At 42.8% G+C, this 23,811-nt stretch overlaps 1 protein-coding gene across 3 annotated transcripts in view; it reads left to right on the plus strand.

Annotated features, from left to right (window-relative positions):
• CPNE5 (copine 5) overlaps positions 1-23,811 on the plus strand; it is a 200,061-nt gene that overhangs the window by 19,192 nt on the left and 157,058 nt on the right. For all 3 annotated transcript variants that reach the window (XM_020999605.2, XM_078155396.1, XM_020999606.2), the window contains exons 2-3: positions 5,030-5,070; positions 8,090-8,136. In XM_020999605.2, coding sequence (XP_020855264.1) covers positions 5,030-5,070; positions 8,090-8,136 — 88 coding nt within the window. The remainder of the gene's footprint in view (positions 1-5,029; positions 5,071-8,089; positions 8,137-23,811) is intronic.

Raw genomic sequence — 23,811 nt, forward strand, 5'->3', positions numbered from 1 at the left:
TCTGTCTGTCCTACTATGCCATGGTACCCCTGTGACTTCACTACCTGGCTTCAGTCTTTCTACTCCAACCTCTGAAATCATTCCCCTGCCATCTTTCTCATTTTCAATATCTTCCTATCTACATGCCTACAAACATGTTCATTGCTATGCCATATTTACCTTTTATCCAACCCTGTCATTCTCAAGCTATCATCCTATGTATGACTCACCTCCCATTCATTGCCAAATTAGGCAGCTAGGTGGTGAAGTGGATAGAGCACTGGGCCTGGAGGAAGACCCAGATTTAAATGTGGCCTCAGACACTTACTAGTGAGTCAGTTATCCTCTGTCAATCTCAGTTTCCTCATCTGTAAAATGGGGATGATACTAGCACCTACCTCCCGGAGTTGTGAGGTTAAAATGAGATATTTGTAATGTGCTTTGCAAACCTTAAAACACTATATAAATGCTAGTTACTATTTTTATTAATAAATTCCTGGAGTCATCTACCTCTTGGTTACCTCCATTTCCTTATCACCCACTCACTTCTGAATCCCTTGTGATCATCTTTCCAATCCCACCACTTGAATAAAACTGCTCTTTTCAAGGGAGCCAGAAATCTCTTACCTTTGAAATCAGATGACCATTTCTTGGTTGTTGTCCTATTTGACTTCTCAGTAGCTTTTGACCTGTTGCCACTCCCCATCACAACCTGCACACCCCTAAAACAAACACTCTCCTTTCTTGCTTTCCCTTCTTCCTGTTGGACTATTCCTTTTCAGTCTCCTTTTCTGGGTCACCACCTATGTCCTACTTTCTCCTCCTGGGTGCTTCCTAAGCTTTTCTTTTCCCCCTACAGATTCTCTCTGTCTCTTTCTGTCTCACTACATCTCTTGCTTCCATGAATTTCCACAAACTGTCACCCACTCTGAGAATGGGCTGTCATACAGAAGAGGGAATAGAGTTGTTTTAAAAATAATTTTTATATATATCGTTCTTTTACATCACCTACATTTCCTAATGTATTCCCTCTCTCTTTCCCAGCTTCTCTCTCTCCTTCTCTGTCTCCCCCATCACCCTCTCTCCCTTCCCCCCTCCTTCATTCCTTCTCTCTCCCCCTTTTCTCCCCCTCCTCTTTTTCTCCCCTTCCTTCTCTCTCTTCTTCTCCTCTTTCTACCTCCCTCTCTCTGTCTCTGTCTCTTTCTCTCCCCTTCCCCCATAGAGCAGTCCCTTACAACAAAGAATAAAAAGGCAGAAAAAAACACATTCACTGCTAAATTTCTAGAAAAATATAATCTACACTAGCTGCCTTCACTTCCTCACCACCCACTCACTCCTCAATCGCTGCATTTGAGCTCCATCTTAACTGAAATTACTTTCGTTAAGGTCACCAATAGCCTCCTAATTATTAAACCATGGGATCATAGAATTTAGAAATCATTTCCTCCAACTAATTCATTTTGCAAATGGGCAAACTGAGACCTAGAGGGGGATAAGTGACTTGTAAGTGATCAGTGACAGGGTTTGCACCAGGATTCTCTGATTCAAACCCAGGGCTCATTCCACTACAACAGTTTACCTCTACCAGTGGCCTCTTAGTCCTTGTCCTGCTTGACATGCCTTTAAACAGGACTGACCAAACCTTCCTCTCCATGTGCACTGCACCCTTGGCCTCTGAGATATGGTCCTTTACCTGTCTGCATATGAGTCTTACTCCTAGATGGGTTCATTTTTCTCCTCCTGTGCCTTGTGTGTGGGTGCCCTCTAATGCTCTGTCCTGGGCCCTCTCCTCTTCTCTCTTGGCAAATTTCATCCACTCCCTTGGCTTCAGTTATTGCCTCTGTGCGGATGAGTCTATCTATATTTGAAAATAAAATCTCTATTTTCGGCACCAGCTTCTGCCCTGAATTTCAGTTGGACATCTCCAATGGCCTGTCCCATCAGCCTCTCAAACTCACCATGTGCAAAACCAAGCTTAGGTTCTTTTTGACTTCAGTCTGTCTGTCAATGGTGCCATCATTCACTCTGTCTCCTGTATTCTCATTGACTCTTCCCCTCTCCCTCCTCCCTGGCATCCTAGCAGTTGCCAAATCCTATTGATTCTGACTCTGAAACATGTCTTCAATCTCTCCTGTCTTTTCTATCTTAGCTCTCTAGTTCAGGCTCTCATCACCTCTCTCCTAGACTATCTTAATAGCCTCCTAATCGGCCTTCCTGACTACAGTCTTTTTCTTTTTGAGAATATGTTTTACTGATGCTTTTTTTAAATCACTTTTTTCTTTTTCTTCTTTTCTATTTTCTTCTTGTAGTTTTGGCTTTTCAACATACATCTTATATTATGAACTTAACCAAATATCAATAAAATGAACATTTCAATATAAAAAAATAAGAAAAAGAGGATTACATATGAAATGGTAATATAAGTTTACCTGTATTAATTGTATTACTCAAAATATAGTTTTAACTGTATTACTTGGTAATAACTGTATTAATAGTAATATAGTTAATATAGTTTTAAATGTATATTATGATCCTAGCAAAACTGGCATGCTTGTTGGCATCTCCTTCCGAAATTCCATCTGTTTTATTCTGAGTAATTATATACATTTTTCACTTTTTTCTTTCTTTTTTTTAAAAAATTAATTAATTTATTTTTAGTTTTCAACATTTACTTCCATAAGATTTTGAGTTTTAAATTTTCTCTCCCTCCCTTCACTCCCTCCTCCCCAAGACGATATGCAATCTGATAAAGGTTCTACATATACATTCATATTAAACATATTTTCACATTAGTCATGTTGTAAAGAAGAATTAGAACCAATGGGAGCAGGGTAATTATATTAATGTTTAATTGACAGTTTTTTCCTTTCCTTTCTTTTTTTCTTTTTGTATCATTATACTGTCTCTACCCCTACCTCTCCCCCACAATTTTCCTTCCTCCCACAAATAGAAATCCTTTCTGGTAACAAAAAAGTATAGTCAAGCAAAACAAATTAAATCATTGTCTGTTTCTGAAAATGTTAAGTCTCATTCTGCATCATTAGTCTTCTGAAGTCATGATTGGTCACTGCATTGATTAGAATTCTTAATTCTTTCAAAGATGATTTCCTTTTCATGGTCATTGTAGAAATTGTTCCTCTGGTTCTGCTCACTTCATTCCGCATCAGTTCATGAGTCCTCCTAGGTTTCTTGGAATCCATCATTTCTTAGGGCATAATGATAAAGTGAATATAGAAGCCTATCTTCAAGGAGGGTTGCTCTTGAGAACAGACCCCAAAATCTGAAACAGTTTTAGAGGTCATTTGTTAGAGGAGAGCAAAATAGAAAGGAGGTGTGGCTGTCTTTTTTCCAGGCTCTGGAAAGTTTACATTATGTAGGAGTTAGACAAGACACATTTACACAATTAAGCGTTTTTGCCAAGAGGGCAACTTGAAAGCAAGGTAGCTTGAGATAGATATGAGGAACTGTAAAATTTGTAAGATTTCAATAAAATTTGGGTGAAGCCAGAACAGAAGCTTGGGTGGAGTCACCACAAGTCCTAGGTGTGGTAATCCAAAACAATCGTGTGTTCAGGGACAACTTGCACTTCTGATATGAGGTCTTGTCAAGCCCTTTTCAGGGCTACTCATCCATCTTTGGTGTCCACCTGTCATCCAACTCTCACCTGTGGCTCCAAGAAGCTATAGCATGAACAGCAATCACACTCCAGTAAAAAACTGTCTCAGCAGATGGGCTGAGGGTAATCCAGGTTGAGGGTAACCAATGGTCCTCAAACCTGTTGAGTTAGGGGGATGTCTACCCCAAGCATGTATAGATGTCCACCCAATGAAGGAACAGTTTCTACAATGACCATGAAAAGGAAATCACTTTTGAAAGACTTAGGAATTCTAGTCAATGCAGTGAGCAGTCATGACTTCAGAAGACTAATGATACAGAATGATACTTAACATTTTGAGAAATGGAAGGAATAGTCAGATGAGAACAGATTGTTGTCCTGCCACTGGACTTTGATGACTCTGGAAGACAGAGTGAGGCTGATGACTTTGTGCAACTCTGCCTCACTTAAATCCAGTTCACTCTCAAGTCAAGACATCACCCCATGATGTCCTCATCAAAAACAGAGGACGAACCACAACCCAAAATGAGAATGCTTTTGGGGGGGGCAGAAATTCAGGACCTGGGGGAACTCAAAATACCTTGTAGCCATCTCCAGCATTCCTGGAGAGTTATTGGAGTCAGGTGACCTTCTGGGTGCTTTAAACATTCTGGGTGACTTAAACAGTGCCTGACTTATACTAGTCACTTAATAATAATAATAATGATTATTATTATTATATTGGCTCAGCCTAACCATGAGCAACTGATATTTTTCCAACTATTTAAATCTGACTTTATCTGTGTGAAAAGTATTTTATAGCTGTGTTCACATAGTTCCTGGGTTTGTCTTGGCAGGTAAACTCCCATGTATTTTATATTGTCTACAGTTATTTTACCTTTGTGTGTGTGTGTGTGTGTGTGTGTGTGTGTGTGTGTGTGTGTGTGTAATCAGGGTTAAGTGACTTGCCCAGAGTCATGCAGCTAGTAAGTGTCTGAGGCTGGATTTGAACTCAAGTCCTCCTGACTCCAGGTCCAGTGCTCTATCCACTGTGCCACCTAGCTGCCCCTATAGTTATTTTAAATGGAATAAATTCTTACTGAATGAATTGAAGGAGAGGAGTAGACAAGAGGCAGGAATGTCTAGAAAGGTCCAAATCGTGGAGCTGACCAGGAGAGGAAGCAGGATCAGCATGAAAGCACAGAATATCCAGTGTCCATGTGTTGTGTGTACATGTGTGTTTGTGCTAAAAGTATTTAAAAGGGAAGGGTCATCAGAAATGGGGGCAGGCACTTGTTTTGAAGAGACACCTTGGCTGGTTCTGTAGTCTTACCTGAGGTTCATTCCCTTGGACCTTTGGTAAACTGAGGTTCTCCTTCCCTAAACTCCTCCCTTGTTCTGGGACCTCCCCCAGGCCTCTGGCAGTAATGGTCTTTTCTTTTCTTTTTCTTTCAGGAATCTTTTGGATAAAGACATGTTCTCCAAGTCAGACCCATGTAAGTCCCTATACTGCTCTGAGACACTGTTTGCTATTTCACTGATACTGCCTGGTGGCTGGATAGAGGCTCCTGAGGAAACTGAGGCAAACAGGGTGAAGGTACTTACCCAGGGTCACACAGCTAATAAGTGTTTGAGGCCAGATTTGAACTCAGGAAGATGAATCTTCCTGACTCCAGACTTCCACTGTGCCACCTACCTTCCCCTTGAAAGAACCGTGTAAAAGCCCACCAGACTTTACTGATTTAGTAGAGGGTCCCCCATTCTCTCCAGGGTCCCAGTCTTTGTGTCCATCCTCCTTGACCACCCCTTCGTTTTGTGAGTACTTCCCCTCAGTGAAGCTGGTTTTTAGCCATCTTGTTGTAAGCTCCATGTTTCCTTGTATTAGGTTTTGGGGTCTCCTGAACCTTCCTAAGTCTCTATTAAGACAGGAGGGAATAGTGCTGGTGAACATAGTATAAATTTTAAGATTCTCAAACTATTGCAGTTTCACAGATTTAGAACTGGCAGGGACCTCAAAGGCTATTTAATTCAGCCCCCTCATTTTACAGATGAGGAAGCTGAGGCAGCTAAGGCACAGAGAACAGAAGTGACTTACCTAAGATCACATAGCTGGTAAGTGTCTTGGGCAGAATTTGAACCCTAGAAGGCATGAGGTCAAATGTGGTCTCAGAGAATTTACTAATTGTGCGACCCTGGGCTAAATCTGCCTCAGTTTCCTCATCTGTAAAATGGGAACACTTGAAGGGTTGTTGCAAGGCTCAAATGAGATAATCTTTGCAAAGCACTTAGCACAGTGCCTGGCACATGGTAGGCACTTAGGAAATGCTTGTTCTTTCTTTTCCTATTCCAGATGCCAAATCCAGCACTCTGTCTACTATGCCTTGCTACCTTTATCACTTATCATAGAACATTAGACATTGCCCTGATCCAAGGACATGCAGGCCAGCCCTCTCCTCTTTTAGAAGAGGAAACTGAAACTAGAAGAAATTAAGTGATTGACCCAAGGTCACACAGGTAATAAGTGGCCCTTGTGGATCTCAGCTGTGAGGCCCATGAAGTTGTGATTGAAATGGAAACACTCTTGGACCAGGAATTAGGAGACCTGCTTTCTGGTTCTGGTTCTGTGGCTAACTAGCTATGTGACCTGGAGCAATCCGAGTAACCTTTCTGGGACTCAGTTCCCTCATCTGTAAAAAAAGAATAAATTATATGGCTCTCTCACTCTCTCTCTCTCTCACTGTCTCTCCCTATCCCTTCCCCCACCCTATCTTACCTCCTCGTAAGGTAATTTTGAGAATCAAATGAGATAATTATATAAAAGCACTTTGGTGATCACTCCCTTCTTCAGAATGTTCAGCTCTTCCTCTTATCAGATTCTTCCTTTTATTGGACTTTCTGCCTCCAAAGTGCATTCGCTCCCACTGCCCTCCCTACATTCCATGATTCCAGGATTCTCCAGTTAAATTTGTGTCAAATCCCTCTGCTCCCAGCCTCTCCCCCTCCCCCACAGTCATCTGAATCTGCCTCCCTCTCTGTCACGTGAGCTCCGAAGACCTAGCTTAGGCCTTGCAGATTGACAGAATTCAATTAAACCAAATATTTGTTAAACTTGGACTATATGCACGGCTCTGGGGATACAAAGCAGAAGAAAGAACCTAGCCCCTGATCTTGAGTAGTTTATGGTCTAATGGAGGGGATGGAGGGAAGAAGGAGGAGTGAACACATGTCTATTTGATTCGTCGCTTTAGATCTGCCTTGGCCCAAGCCAGTGAAGGTGAGAATAGAAGCCAAATCAACAAGGTAAGAGGCAGTGTGATATAGTGGAAGGAATGTTAGATTTGGAATAAAAAAGCCCAGATTCAAGTCCCAGTTCTGCCATTTGGTAGCCTTGTGGGTTGTTTTTTTTTTTTCCTTTTCCTCAAAGCATTCTTTAGGACTCAGTTTCTTACCCTGTAAAATGAAGGGGGTGGGTTAAATGATGTCAAATATCATTTCCACTTTGACCTCAGGTAAGGCATCTATTGGGGAGTGAGGCCCACAAATATCCTAGGCCTAGCCTTCCCACTCTCAACTCTAAGGATTTTCATTGGCTTGTCCCTCATACCCGGGACTCTCTCCTTCCTTACCTTCACCTCCTGGTTTTCTTCAAGTCTCATCTTCTGCAAGAAGCTTTTCTCAGTCTCCCTTAATGCTAATGCCTTCCCTCTGTTGATTATCTCCAATTTTTCTCTCCGTATCTTGTTCATACATAGTTATTTGCATGTTGTCTCCTCCACTAGGGAGCTAGGGCAGCTAGATAGCACAGCGCATAGAGCACTGTCTCTGGAGTCAGGAAGACCCGAGTTCAAATCTGGCTTCAGACATTTACTAGCTGAGTGACCCTGGGCAAGTCCCTTAACCCCGTTTACCTCAGTTTCTTCATCTGTTACATGAGCTAGAGAAGGAAATGGCAAACCACTGCAGGATCTTTGCCAAGAAGACCCCAAATGGGGTCACAAAGAGTTAGACACAACTAAAAATTGACATAACAACAATAAAAACTCCCCCATTAGATAGTGAGCTCTTAGATATCAGGGACTGTCTTTTGCCTTTCTTTGCATCCCCAGTGATTAGCACATAGTAGGTGTAACAAATACTAGTTGACTGACTTTCCCAGAGTCCACTCAGAGAACTTTTCTGCTCTAGGGCAGCTAGATGGTGCAGGGGACAGAGCACTGTCCCTAGAGTCAGGAAGACCTGAGTTCACATCCTACTTCAGACACTTATTAGCTGTGTGACTCTGGGCAAGTCACTTAATCCTGTTTGCCTCAGTTTTCTCATCTGTGACATGAGCTGGAGAAGAAAATGGAAAACCACTACAGTATCTTCTCCAAGAAAACCCAAATGGGGTCTTGAACAACAATAAACTCTGTGGAGATTCCGCTTCCCTGTTGCATACCTTTCTCCTTTTCCCGACTCTGCCTTCTTCAGCTTTTTGTCTAGGTCTCTAACCCCTGTGTCTTTCTTTTCCCTCAGTGTGTGTGATGTATACTCAAGGAATGGAGAACAAGCAATGGAGAGAGGTAGGTACCACTGCTCTCATTCCTCAATAAATGCATTCATTGGTCTATCATCTATCTGTTTCTCTGTCTCTATCTCTGTCTCTGTCTTTTAGCTGGGGAATTTCTCGGGAACAATAAGGTTAGTCAATTACTCAATTAATGACTATTTATTAAGGGCCTCATATATACCAGGCACTATGCTGAGTGTTTGGATACAGAGACAAAAATGAAACAGTCCCTGCCTTCAAGGAGCTTACATTCTTTTTAAAAATTTTTTATTCATTTTGAACTTAAATACAAAAAGACAACCCCCCCACCCTATTTCCCTGTACACAGCACAACACAAAAAGAGTATTCCATATAAATCCACGAATCTCTATTTCACACTGTTTGCTTTTTTTGAAAAAACAAAACTATGTAATAAATGCTATGCATTATTTTCAAAGTTACCCTGCTTTTCTTTGCTTCCTTCTAAGTTTTCTTCTGTTCTCTGCTATGCACTTGGGCTTACATTATAATAATGGAGATAATGCGGACACAAATATACACCATATAGGGATAAAGATTGAGTCTTGATTTCATTGGCATAGGGAATTCCAGGTGAGGAAATTCTCTCAGGTTGGCACACTTACAGTGTTAGAGAGTTGCCTAGAATACTCAGAGGTTGTGACATGTCCAGGGTCATGCAGAGATAGGTGTCGAGCCCATGTCTTTCTGGTACCAAGGTCAGTTCTTTATCCACCAACTCAAGGTATTATGAAAAAAAAAAGCCAAATTTACAATGTACCAAATATACCACAAATACAAGGGAATTTTTGGAGGGAGACACCAGCAACTGGGGCAATCTAGAAGGGCCTCATGTAGGAGGTGGCCCTTGAGCTGAACTTTGATGGAATCCAGGGATTCTAAGGGGCAGGGGTGAAGGAGTGCATTCCAGGCATGAAGGATAGTCACTTCACTGACAAAAATGGGAGATGGAATGTGGTATAGAGGGAACAGTGAGAAGACCAGTTTTGCCAGAAGATGAAGTCCATCAAGGGGAGAATATGAAATGAACCTGGAAAAGTAGGTGGATCAAGGTTGTAATGAGCTTGCAATGCCAAACAAGAGAAGTTTGCATTTGATCCTGGAGGTAATAGATAGCCATTGGAGAGTACTGAACAATGGAGAAATGTGTGCAGACTGTGCTTTAAGAATATCTCTTTAGTAGCTTAGTGGAGGATGAATCGAAAAGGGGGTGGGGGGACAGACTAGAGGCAGGGGGACCAATTAAAAGGTTACTGCAGTAGTCCAAGAGACGATGAGGGACTCTGATCTAGGGTGTTGGGTGGAAAGAAGGGGCTGGATAAGAGAGAATTGGAGCCAGAATCAACACAACTTGGCGACTGAGTTAGATTTGTGGGGTGAGGGACAAGAAGAGTTGAGGTTAACACTGAAGTTGCAAACCTAGGTAACCGGAAGAATGGCGGAGCCTTGACATCTTGCTTGGGATCAGGTGCTAAATAAATGCCTGTTGAGGTCCCAGGCTGATGAAATCTTTTGGGAAATGTGTCACTTATCTTCCTCCATTGGCTCCCCATTGTACGTGAAACTAAGTTCAAATTATTTAACCTGACATTCAAGGGGGCTCCACAAATTAGTCCTGCCCTGCACTGCCCTGCCCTGCTTCTTCAGTTTTATGTTCTACTATGCCCCTCCAGTTATTATTCAATGAAGACTTTGCAAACCTTAAACTTTTGTTTTCAGGCTTGCAAGGCACTTAGCAAATATTATCTCCAGTTATTGGGGATGAGTGGGTGGATGAGATGGAGGTGGAATAGGGGAATACTTGATCAATTTCAGGAATTATCCAATCGACCTGATGAGAATGCAGCCTTTGGGTCATTGTTTTCTCATGGCCTATAAAAGCAAGCTGGACCACCCTCTTTCTGTCTCTGATTTTTCCGTTAGGCTTTTACCCCTCTTATTTGTAGCAAGCAATGTTGGGGAGGAAAGCGGGAGCTCCCTCATGCATCCTTTGGCTCAGGATTCCCCCAGAATTTTGGGCTCACACTGAGTCTGATCCTTTATCTGCCACCTTGCAGTAACTTTATATTTCTATTAAGCCAGGCTGTTGACTATTCCCAAGGTAGGCTTTATAATTATAATAACAACAACTAGCATTTATTAGTGCTTTAAGATTTGCAAAGCACTTTAAAAATGTGATCTCTTTTTATGGTCACAACAATCCTGGGAGGTAGGTGCTGTTGTTTCCCCATTTTACAGATGAGGAAACTGAGGCAAAGGTTAAGTGACTTGTCTAGGGCCACACATCTAGTTTCTGAAGCAGGATTTGAACTCAGGTCCTTGTGACTGCAGGGCCAATGCTCTAGCCACTGCATTACTTAGCTATCCTTTTGCCTTCTGGATTCCTGTTCCCTTTTTCTAGAATGCTCTCTTTCTCCAGTGTGGCCTCTTGAAATGATGTAAATTTTTCAAGGCCCAGGTCAAATGCTGTATCTATGGGATAATAGAAGGAGCTCTGGATCACTCTAAAGCCTCAGTTTCCTTGTCTGTAAAATAGGCATAGGAATTCTCTAAAGCCTCAGTTTCCTTGTCTGTAAAATGGGCATAGGAGTACTTGCATTACCTACCCCACATGGGACTATTGGGAGAAAAAGTGCTCTGTCCTTTAAGTGCTATAAAGATGTGACCTATTATTATGAAGAGAGGCAGTGTTGCCTTGTGGTTAGACTCAGGAAGAACTGGATTCAAATCCCAGGCTGGGTAACCCTAGACAAATCCCTTAGCCTCTCAAAGCCATAGGCAACCCTTTAAGACTGTAAGTGGTTGAACAGTTGCTTTAATTGAATTGGTGAAGGGAGTTTCCTCCTTGGGAGTTCCCTAGGCCAATGAATTAGGGTCTAGATTGAATGAATGGAAAAAAAAAAGCATTTATTAAGCACCTACTGTGTGCATAGCACTGTGCTAAGTGCTGGGGTACAAATAGACCTCTAAGACAGTCCAGTTTTCAAGGAACCACATTCTAATGAGGGAGACAATGCAAACAAAAGGTTTCAGCCCGGAGCTAGAAGGGACCTCAGCCATCAGTTTGGTCCAAGTCCCTCCTTTTTACATTTAAGGGAAGTTAAACCCAGGAAGGCAGAATTGAGATTTAAAGCCCTGTCCAATGATTCCATATTCAACCCTTCAAGTTCATTGCCCTTTTTTCTGCCTCTCACAGGTCTCCTGGACCAGTAGCCTCCATCCATCCATGACTTCTCACTCCTCTAAACTCCTTCGGGTTCATATTTATACCACTTACTACCTTACATTACATTTATTTGTGTATGTCTACAATTCTCTGCTAGAGGCAGCTAGGTGGCTCAGTGGATAGCCTGCTGGGCTTAGAGGCAGGAAGGCCTGAATTAGAATTCAGCCTTAGATACTTATCCTAGGTAAATCATTTAACTGCTGTCTCTCAGTTTCCTCAACTGCAAAATGGGATAATAATAGCACCTTTTCCCCAGATAGGTTATAAGAATCAAATGTTTAAAAAAATGCTTAGCCTAACACATAATAGGCACTCTTATAGATATTTCTTCCCTTCCTAGATGGTAGGCTCTGTAAGGCCGAAGACTGTGTGTTATTTATCTCTTCATCCCTTTAGGGACTCATAATTAGTAGGCACTCAGTAAAAATGTTTGTGGAAGGCATGCATGAATGATTGAATAACTGACAGGCCGATCCCAAAGGAACCTTTCAATTTAAATAGGGAGAAGACAGAACATCACTGAAGAGTCACCACAGAACACTTTTTGACAAACCAACCTATTGACAGGTGGGCGCATTAACAGATAGTAGAACAGAATGAATTCAGATTTCACTGATGCAGAACTTCCCATCACTCTACTAGGGCTGAAAAATGACTTTACTAAGCACATTACAATGGTGTAAACAAGACTGTCTGGGTAGTGTTTAAGCCTGCTTAAGAGAATAAATTGTTTTTTGAGTAGTTGGGGGACATCCTGCATACAAACAAAGACTGTGCTCATTTTAACATGATCCTTCCCTCTTCTTTAAAAGTGGCCTCGAAAGTCCTGGGAGGACACTAATTTGTCAGCCATTACTTTGTGGTACTGAGTACACTTGAAAGTAACGACTATTTCTTTATGGAATGGTTTATAGTTCAGGTTTCCCTTCCCTGCAGGTGGTCTGGTTTTACTGTTGTCGTCGTTTGGTGTTTTTTTCAGTCACGTCCAGCTCTTCATGACCCTGTCTGGAGTTTTCTTGGCAAAGATCCTAGAGTGGTTTGCCATTTCCCTCTCCAGCTCATTTTACAGATGAGTAAACTGAGGCAAGCAGGCATAGTGACTTGCCCAGGGTCATACAGCTAATAAGTGTCTGAGGCCAGATTTGAACTCAGGAAAGATGAGTCTTTCTGACCCCATTCCTGGCTCTTTATACACTGTTAAAAGAGTGTAGTTCAGGGAAAGAGCATTGGATTTCACATCAGAGGGCCTGGTTTCAAATATTGCCTTTGACACTATCGGCATGACTGTGGGCAGGTCAAGTAAACCCTCTGGCTTCAGGTTCTCTATTTGTTAAATGAGGGGGTCAGACTAGATCAGAAAGGTCAAATGTGGCTGACCCACCACACCCCCTTGTGTGACCTGGAACCAGATTAAGATGTAATTGGGAAATTAACAAAATAAATAAAAATACAATAAAACATAGATAATATTACATTTTAAAACTGTCAAAATGTAGCTGGCAGGAATCCCTGCATCTGGATTAGTGGTCCAGTTTCTATTTGAGTGTGACTCCATTGGTAGACATGACCTTTGAGGTTCTATTCTAAAACTATGATCTTTTCAGTGCATATTTTTGGTGGAGATTGAAGTGGATGACAATTGGTCTGGTCTGTGGCTTATGTTCTTGGAGAGTTGTCTGGGACACTGGGATCACGTGTGGCAATATTTTACATGATGGCAGCAGCTGGGTGGTGCAGTGGAAAGAGGACAGGCCCTGGAGTCAGGAGGACCTGAGTTCCAAATCTGACCTTAGACACTTACTAGCTGTGTGACTCTGGGCAAGTCATTTACCCTGATTGCCTCCAAAAAACCAGACAAATAAACGACAAAACCATCTAATGATGTAGGATCCCAGATTCTAGAGCCGGAAGGGATTTCAGGGGCCATCTAGTCCAATGTCCATTTTACAGCTGGAGACACTGAGGCTGAGTGAGGTAAAGTCACTTATCCAGGGTCTTAGAGATAGTAAATGGTAGAGATGGAATGTGGAATGTGCTGCATATCCAGGGCTCTCTCTACTCCGTCCTCAGAAAAGACTCAGTCTCTTGGCCATCACCCATTTATTTCAAGCAATATTCAAGAGAACAAAAGGCTATTAACAGCACATAATTTTGTTCAGTTGTTTTTCAGTTATGTCTGACTCTTCGTGACCCCGTTGGGGTTTTCTTAGCAAAGATGCTGGAGTGGTTTGCCGTTTCCTTCTCCAGTTCATTTTACAGATGAGGAAACTGAGGCAAAAAGGGTGAAATGACTTGCATGGGGTCACGCAGCTAGAAAGTGTCTGAGACCAGATTTGAACTCAGGTCTTCCTGATGCCAGGCCTTGAGCTCCACCCGCTTAGCCACCTAGCCGCACTTCTTGTTTTATAGCACGGTCTAAAATGCTTCTTCATACAAGAAAATGATGGTGTTCATCTACCTTACACGAGTCACTTTGTTTCCAGAGTAGTATGGATGAGACTTACCAATGATCAACATATCAATCAGTCAATCAATAAACATGTATTAAGCTCTACTATGTGCCAGGGACTGTGCGAACTGCCAGGGTTGCAAAGACATAAATGAAATCAGTTCCTGCCCTCAAGTCTTCCATTGATTAGCATTACCCTCCAAATAGATTGGGCTTGCCTAGGAGGAAAGTGAATCTGTCTTTACGGACAGTGTCGACAAAAGGCTGGCTAATCACTGGGGAATTGGAGAAAGCATTCGTGTTTCAGGCAAGAATTGGAATTAATTAATCTATTTATTTATTTTGCTGAGCAATCGGGGTTAAGTGACTTGCCCAGGGTCACACAGCTACTAAGCGTCAAGTGTCTGAGGCTGGATTTGAACTCAGGTTCTCCTGACTCCAAGGTTGGAGTTCCATCCACTGCTCCACCTAACTTTCCTGAGAATTGGAATTTAGAAGGCAAATTTTAAGATAGGACACTTCAAAGCAGACCATTGGAATCTGTTAGAAACATAGGATAACTGTATACCATTCAGACAACACTTCAACCATTTGAGACAAAGGCAGAACATTCTAAAATCTTTTCGGTGTGTGTAATGTTCATCAAAATATTAACTAATAAAACCATAATTACTGAATCCAAAATTGTTCATCCAAATTGTTCCATGAATGGAATGGAATATAGACAACAAGACTCATTTAAATTCTATTTATTTATTTAATTTAAATTTTATTTAATTTAAATTATAAATTCTTATAATTAACCTTTACGAGGCACTGGTAATTAATCCCAGTTAAGAAGTGGGACCTTTGAGGTCCCTTCCAACTCGGGGGTTTCAAACTCCTCCCGGGATCGGAGGCCCAAAATCCAGCATGATCAGGCCCCATGACAGTGATTACAAGTATTGTCCTTCCAAACCAAGCAGAAAGGATGTCGTATTAGTTTAAAGCTAATAAGAATGGGGTGGTGGAGACAGGTGCAGCCACAGCATTTTCCTTAGGCAGAGCCTGGATGCTAGAGCCACTGAAGGAGGCTCCGGTTTAGTCCAGAGAGGATGGAAGCCCCCACCATCACCTCTGGCTGCCTGGTTTCATCTGAGTTTATCCATTCAGATCATAGATGTGCCTTCCGAGAAAGCTCAGCTTTCCCAGAGCCTAAATCTGTCACCACATTTTGTGAAAATTGACTCAAGATGTAATTTTAGGTTGGGAAATGGAGCATTACTTGCACGATAGGCCTCACAGAAAGTTTCAAGTCTCCTGGCTAAAAGAAGTAGGGTCTGATGGGAAGAGCCTTGGGCTGAGAGTAGAAGGACTCAGGAATCATTAAGCCTCTCAGTTTGCCTGTTTGTCTCTCTTGAGCCAGCATAGGACATAAAATGTCTTGCCTAATGATCAGTGAAGGGGCACCTCTTCTTGGAAGAAAGACAGATAAATTTGGAGTTGAGGGATTGCTGGATTCAAGTCAGGAGACCTGGGTTCAAATCCCTGCTACTGACACATAGCCAGGTGACTTCTGTGAGCCTCAGTTTGCTTATTTGTAAAACGGGTCATCGCTGCTCTGAGAAATTCTGAGAATCTTTCCTTCCCAGATTGATTCGTTTATGAAGGCAAACTAGGCCATCTTTTGCCTCAGTTCTTACCTAGCCTTAAATCACTGAATGGGTGTTGCCTCAGACAAACTGAGATTTGGAAAAGACCTTAGCTTAAAAAAGGCTAAGGTCTCCCACTGTATCTAGGGCCTACTCCAGTTGTCCTGATCTATATCTGGACTCCAATGTCCCAGGAGGAAAGAGCAAGACTGATGACTTTGCACAGCCCTGCTTCACCTAAATCTAGCTCACTCGCAAGTCAAGGCATTCTCCTGATGCCATTGGCCCTTTTTGAGAATGAAGGACGAACAACAACATCCCTGCCCTGACCACTTTGGAAGATTGCTGGGAGGTGGGTAGACCTTAAACACTGCAGAAATATGAATTAATATTATTTTGAGCTAATCAGAGCTCAAAAAGGGGTAAAAGACAAACAGTCCCTGCCCTCAAGGAGCTTACAATCTAGTGGAGAAAACAACATACAAATAAATATATACAAAGATAACAATATACAGAATAAAGAAGAGATAATGAACAGGGGGGAGGCACTAGAATTGAGGGGTAAGGGAAGGCCTCTTATAGAAAGTGGGATTTTAGTTGAGACTTAAGGGAAGTAAAACTGTCCAGAGGTGGGATGTGCGGAAGGTGGTGAGTTCCCCATCATTGGTGGTCTTCAAGCAGAGAGTAGGTGAGCACTTGTTGGGTGGGGATTCCTTTCCAGTACAAGCAGGACTAGATGACCCACTTCTTCCAACTCTCAAATTCTCTGATTCCATGATTTCCTAGAGGCAGAACCTAAAACCCAGAAAAATTACATGGCTTACCCAGGGTCGCACAGGGAGGAATGAGTAGTGGGGATGGCGCCTGAGTTCAGCTCTCCTGACTCCAAATTAAATCCTTCCCGCTGTCCCACTGACCTACTCTATACCTTCACCTCTATGTGGCTCAGCTTGCTGTGATCTATGAAGTGGCTCATGGTAGGCAGAGGTAGGTCCAAGTTTTATAACTGCTGCAAGAGCTTTCTGTGGTAGAAAGAATAGCAGTCCTGTGTTGGAATCTTGCTTAAATGAAAGGAAATGTTGATTGCCTGTATCAAGAGAGACAATGGACTTGGAAGCTTTACTCTTTTGGGGGGCGGGGGACTGGAAGGACAATGGAGAACCCATCCATAAATAGAGTGAAGGAATCCAATGTCATGGAATCCAGTGGAAGGAAATGGGAAACCAAGAGGAATATTAGAAAGGGAGGCTGATGAGGACTATGAGAACAATAGTGCTTCAAGGTTTGCAAAATGCTTTGCAAATTATACCTCATTTTATCCTCCTGACAACTCTGGGAGGCAGGTGCTATTACTATCTTCACTTCACTGATGAGGAAACTGAGACTGAGAGACATTAATAGCCAGAGTTTATGTATCACCTTAATGTTGGCCAAGTGCTTTATGTATGGGATCTCATTTGATCCTTGCAACCACCTTATGAGGTAGGCTGTGTTATGATCTCCATTTTACAGATGAGGAAACTGAGGCTGAGTGTTGAAGTGATTTGTGGTCACACCACTGGTAGCTGTCAGAGGCTGGATTTCCCAGGGCTTGTTGATTCCAAGGCTAGCATTCCATCCACTGTGAGGTCCTGCTTCTTGTTTGTAGACAGTAGGTGCCTAATAAAGGTTCAGTTGAATTGAACACGCATATATGAATGTCACTTTGAGTGGTTTGTCTTCTTGGTGTCAAACTTTCCTACCTGTGATGGTGCCAACAGGCCTTACCACAGGAGTTCCTCCTGACCCCTCCCCATTTCTTAGCTCCTTAAAGTTTCCTCCTCCCTTTCTGTCTCACTCTCTCCTTTTAGTGTTGGTTGAACTTTCTGGCTCATTCTAATTTCCTCTAGAAGATTTTCTCTGCTCAGCAAAAATAGCAATGCATTGTTTCTTCTTTCCTATCTTTGAGGTACAATGGAAAGAACCTGGGTTCAAATCCTGGTTCTGCTGTTTAGTCACTTCAGAAAAGTCATGTAACGTCCCTGTATCTCGACTTTCTCATCTGTAAAATGAGGGGGTCAGGCAGTCTGAGAGGTGTCTTCCAGCTCCAGTTCTGCACAACTAAACGTGGACTCCTCAAATACCCTACTGCAATAACTAGGTCATCACTTCACTTTCCTGAGCAAAAACCTTCAATGGCTCCCTATTCCTAAAAGATCAAATCCAGATTCCCTGTCCTGACATTCAGTAGCTTCCACAAGCTGATTCCAGCTTCCTCCTCTAGTTTTGTTTCCCAGTACCCTCCTCAGCTCTAGCCAAACAGTTTTCCTCTTACTCCCTGAAATAAATCACAAACACTGGATACTTATGATGCTGTTGGGGAATTGTATTAGGCTATTGAGGATGCAAAGAGGTAAGGTCCTTCTCTCACAGGACCTTTAAGTTAATTTTGGAGACAGGACATACAAAAATAGTAATCAACAAGACAAGGCTATGTAGAATAAATGCCAAGTGAGTCAGTCAGGACTTGAGGAATTCCAAGGAGGGAGAGATCCCTGTGGGCTGCCAAGGTCCTAGGAGGCTATTTATAGAAGGGGTGAGATTTGTGCTCTAACCCAAAGGAATGAATCTCTAAGAGACTTGCCCATATTGTGACACATTGGTGGCCTGAGATATTTGGGGGAAGGGGAAAAGGTTGGAGGACAGCAGCTAGTGCCCCTAAATTGACACTTTTGGGGGTGTTAGGTCTTCAAGATGGCCCTGTGTGGGACTTAGATATTTGGAAGGGAGGAGAGAAGGGGCTCTTGGACAAGGTTGGGTGTGAAATAGTAGTAGATGCAAAGGTATGGAGGTCAAAATGGGTTGTTTTGTTTTTTTGTGGGGGGTGTTCATGAAAGTCAATAATTTTAGCTGGAGTGGAGGGTTAGTGGAAGATAAGGTTTGAATGTTAAATGGGGCTAGATTATGTTATCAAGAAAAAATCAGCCAGAAAGTACCTACTATGGGCTGAGAGTCATTATGGTGTAATGGTTAGAAATCTGTCTGGAACCCCACTTGGCCAAGAGGAAATTGATCAGAGAAGCATTGAAGATAGAGAAATGGCATGTTAGGGTGAATGACTACTGGATTTGGAGTCAAGAGACTTGAGTTCAAGTCTCACCTCTGCCGTTTGTTAGCTGTGTGACTACTACTAAATTTGTTTACCTCTCTGAGCTTCCATTTCATGGAGTTGAAGAAAGTGGTACTTGGACTATCTGCTTTGTAAGACTATTGTTAGGAAAGTATCTTTCAATTTGGAAATACTGGGAGATGATGTGAGCTGTTATTATGAACTTATTTGCAGTACAAGATTAGTGGATTAGTGATCCCGTGATAGCCTTTCCGAGGGCATTTGTACTCTAAAATAATAGAGGGAGATTGAAGCCTAACCCAAAGGAATGAATCTCTAAGAGACTTGCCCATATTGTGACACATTGGTGGCCTGAGATATTTGGGGGAAGGGGAAAAGGTTGGAGGACAGCAGCTAGTGCCCCTAAATTGACACTTTTGGGGGTGTTAGGTCTTCAAGATGGCCCTGCTTTCAACCCAAACTGGGGCCTGAGGCTCTGAGAGAGAAGCTCAGGGAGGCAGCAGTGGAGTTTTGTTTACAGGGCTGGAGGCAGAGGCTGGTGGAAAGCATTTTTTTTTGTCAGCTCTCTGGCAGGGATCGTGGTGAAAAGGCCATTCTCAGAGTGGCTGAGGGTGATTTGGTAGATTATCTAAAACAGCAGCTAATTAGGAAATAAGCTTTTTGGCAGGAAGTCTTTCATTACAAGCTCCTGGCATTTCGGGAGGCTGGCTGGGGCAGTGACATCTCTGCCAGTTCATTTAAATAGAGCTTTCTTCCCTGAAACACAGCAAAACACCAGGCATGGGACTGATTGGATGGGGGTGAGGTGCACTTTGTGCGGTGTGAGAAGGGGGCTTTTTGGCCTCTGTGCTCCATGCTTAGACTGAGGTCTTTATCTGTTGGGCCTCCATCAGCACACAGTTCAGCTTCGTTCTCCCTGGACCTCCATTTCCCGATCTCTAAAACAGGGGCTGTTAACCTCTTTTGTGTCATGGACCCTCTTAGCAGGCTTCTCAGAATAATTTTTAAAAATGCATATAATAAATTCCCTAGGATTGGGGGGAGGAAATAAAATATATTGAAACACAGATAACAAAATATATATTAAAAATGTTCATGGACCCCAGGTTAAAAAAATCCCGGTCTGCAGGAGCTGTCTCATTATTTTATCAGCCATGTCATCCATAAGGTAGGAGACTCATGAATGTGGTGGAGAGAGAACCTGCCTTGGAATCAGGAAGTGCTGGGTTGCAGTCCCACCTCTGACATATATTGGCTGTGTGATCTGGGCAAGTCACTTAACCTCTGAGCATCCCAGGCTACTCTCTAAGATTATAAATTGCACAGCAGGTGCATATCTACATTGGGAGAGGGGGTTTCCTCACCAGGAGTTCCTTCTATTAAAGAAATCACAGATCCAGACATCTATAACATGTAGAACTGGAAAAGGAGATGGGCCTATCACAAGCGGTAGGAGATGGAACCCACTATACCGGTACCCACAAGATGGTAAAAGACCCAGAGGATGGCCTCCAACATAGCAGATTTGTGGGAAGGCATGGAAGAGAATCACATAGGTTGAGAAGACATGGAAGTGCTGCAATCTCACATTGAGGAGATCCTGTATCATACAAATATGGGATCTCTTCTCTCCACAAAGAAGGACAGAGCCATTCCTATCTCAGTGTAACCATTTGGAGAGAGTATGGCATGGTCAATACTGGACCATGAACTTGGAGTCTCTGACACCTACCAGCTGTGTTCACCTCACTGAACCTCAGTTTTATCATCTCTAAAATGGGGATGATAATACTTGTGGTGCCTATTTCACAGGGTTGTGAAGCTCAGCTGATATGTCATTATTCAAGCTTGAACAAATGCTCATTTGCTCTATGGTGTGTGTAAAATGTAGTGCTATAGGTCAGATACGGTTAATTTGTATTTATAAAATACAAAATTTACATTTATAAAATATTTCGAGATCCTTAGTGCCTTCACACTGCCCATTCCCACTGCCTCCTTATTTCTGCTTCATAGAATCCCTCTCTTCCTTTAAGATACAGCACAAGTCACACCTTGTACCTGAAGACTTTTCTAGGAAGCTAGGTGCAAAATGGATAGAATCCTGGGTCTAGTGTCAGAAGACCCTAGTTCCAATCCCACCACCCATATTTGCTAGCCTCAACTGTAAATTGGGAATCACTACAGTGCCTACCTCCCAGGGTTGTTAGGTTCAAGAGATAAAATTTTTAAGCGTTGAGTGTTGTACCTGGTATATAATAGGTACTTAATAAATGCTGGCTACATTCCTTCCTCCCAGTGCTCCCACTTGCTGGTGCTCTCCCACCCAAACTATTCTGTAACTTTGTGTTGTATATATCTGTGCTCTCCTTCCCAAATGATTGTGTGGCTTTGTATTTATGCTGTATATATTTTTGTATGTACTTGGTATCACCGCCCCCTCTCATTAGAATGTAAAGCTCATCGTGAGTAGGGTGGTTGTTATTTATCCTTCATTCTAGAAGAAGACAATGACATCAGGTCAGTGATGCCATGACTTGCAAGTGAATTGGATTCAAGTGAGGGAGGGCTGTGCAAGGTCGCCAGCCTCGCTTTCTCTCCCAGAGCCATCTGGGTCTAATGGCCAGATATAGATCCGAACAACTGGAGATAGCCCAGGGTGCAGTGGGCGACCTTGGCCTAAGGTCTTTATTGAGATCTGTGAGTAGGGACTTGGCCCTTGTATCCCCAGCACATTTCCAGGGACTTAGTAGGCACTTAATAAATACGTATTGATTGGTCAAAGAGGTCCAAATCTCCCAGTTTCACAAAATACAGACCTCATAGTACAATCAGCAACATGACCTTGGGCAAGTTGGGAAATCAAAGAGTGTCTGTGGCTAGAAGGGCTCTTACTTCTCTCTGGACTTCAATTTTCTCCTGTGTCAAATGAAAAGGTCCTCTTCCAGCTCATCTGCTCCTATGGTTCTAAAATGCGAAGATGATTCTCCGGCACCTCCCTGGGGATGCGAGATTGGCCAGTACTTTCTGTTCGGTTTCAGGGCAGACCTCTGAAAGCACATTTGCATTTTCTATTTTTATTTGAGGCAGATTGCTTTCTGGCCTCTAATTTTAATCCCGGTTAATGTGATTCACTAGGGCCTCGGGTTTGTATCGGCCACACAGCTTTTAGAATTCCCAATTAGGAAGCCATCAATAATACATGGAGCTTACAGGGGGAGCACCAATTGGGAAAGGGTGGACAGCTTGGAAATCAGAGCAAACAACCTGCCAGCTTCAGGCTCATCCGCGTTGCTCGGACCCAGCCACAGTGGGACCTTTCAGCTGGGGATGAGGCTCAGAAGCTTCTTCCAGCTGTAATTTGAGAGAAGCAGGAGCTGTTTTAATTTGGCGTCCATTAAGACCATTCAACCTTGCAGGGAGCCACCCTTCCATTATGGGGTGGGGAGGTAGGTAAGCTCTTGCTGAGCCCATAGGGTCCAATCCAGTGCCTGGCAGAGTTAGTCAACAGTGTTGAGATGGATGAGGTTTGTCTCCAAGGTCTCTTCTAGCTCTAAAATCTTGGGATCATCTGTTGGAAAATGGCGGAGATAACTGACATTTATGTTTATAACACTGTGAACTTTGCAAAGTGCTCTCCACACATCATCTCATTTAAGGTACAGCTGCTCACATTTTCCTCTTCTATAAAAGGAGGGGTTTGGCTTAAGGTCACTTCCTGCTCTGATATTTTCTTTCATTGTTTTCCCCCAAAAAACTGAACACCTCAAAATTCTAATGTCCAATGCCCAAGCCTGGCCCCATAGTAGAGAGGGGGAGGGGGAGGAACAAAAGCATTTATTAAACTCCTACTGTGTGCTAGGCACCATGCTAAGTGCTTTGCACATATTACCTTATTTGAGAGAGAAGAAGACAACTCCCCACACCTCCCTGAAGAGGAAGGGGACCACATATGTAGGCAGCTGAATTCAATGTCAGGCTTGTTCAATATGTTGGTTGGTTTGATTAATTGTTTTTCTTATTTTTAAATTATTTATGATAAGGAATGGCTCCCTAGGGTGGAGTAGAGGGAATGATACAGTGGGAAATGTAGATGATGTAAAAACAAAGGATATCCACATTAAAAACATTAAAAAAAAAAAAGCCCAGCCCCCTTCATCCCAGCCCCCCAGCAAATCTTCCCTTGACTATTTATTGTCTAGGTCCAGGCCACCTTAGGGGAAGTGAGGTGGTTCAGTGAGTAGATAGAGTGCTGGGCCTAGAATGAGGAAGACCTAAACTCAAACACTGTCGCAGACACTTACTAGCTTTGAGACCCCGGGCAAGTGACTTAAGCTCTCTATGCCTCAGTTAAATGGGGATAATAATAGTACTTACCTCCCAGGATTGTTGAGAGGCTCAAATGAGCTAATATTTGTAAAGTGCTTAGCTCATTCTGTTCAATCATTTCAGTCATGGCCACCTCTTCATGACCCCATTTGGTTTGCCATTTCCTTCTCCAGCTCATTTTACAGATGAGGAAACTGAGGCAAACAGGGTTAAGTGACTTGCCCGGGGTCACATGGCTAGTAAGTGCCTGAGGCCAGATTTGGACTCATGGAGATGAATTTTTTTTGACTCAAGGCCTGGCACTCTACCCACTGTTCCACTGGGCTGCCCTTGCTTGGCTCTTAATTAATGCTAATTTCCTTCCTTCCATCCAATCCAAAATAATCCAACAGGTATTATTTAAATACCTATTCCATGCCAATCTCCATATTAGGCACCGAGGAATACAAGGACAAAATGAGAAAATGGTTGTTGCTTCACGGAGCTGATTTTCTATGGGAGGAGATGATAAGTATAGTAAGCATGATAACGTAGGAAGGGAGAGAATGTGATGAGTGGTGGGATGAGGAGTGGTTTCTTGTACATTGACAAATGAGTTGAGTCTTGAAGGAAATTAAGGATTTGAGGAGCCAGAGGTGAGAAGGGGGGACATCCCAAACCTGGAGGGCAGCTTGTATGAGGAGGGCAGTCTGAAAGCTATGGAATAAGCTCATCTGGGTGGAATGTAAAGAAACATAAAGGGGAGTAATAGCAACAAGGTGGGAAAGGTAGACTGGAAGCAGATTTCAAAGACAGAGACTCTGAAAGGCTTCCTCCGACCCCGGATGAAATCCCAAAGCAGAAGGAGCAGGATGTTATTGGAAAGAACCCTTGGACTGAAGAATCAAAAGAGCTAGGTTTAAGCATCAGCTCTGCTGGTTAGCAG

Source organism: Phascolarctos cinereus, unplaced genomic scaffold, assembly GCF_003287225.1.
Source record: "Phascolarctos cinereus isolate Bilbo 61053 unplaced genomic scaffold, phaCin_HiC Scaffold_5;HRSCAF=322, whole genome shotgun sequence".
In the NCBI taxonomy this organism is placed as follows: domain Eukaryota; kingdom Metazoa; phylum Chordata; class Mammalia; order Diprotodontia; family Phascolarctidae; genus Phascolarctos; species Phascolarctos cinereus.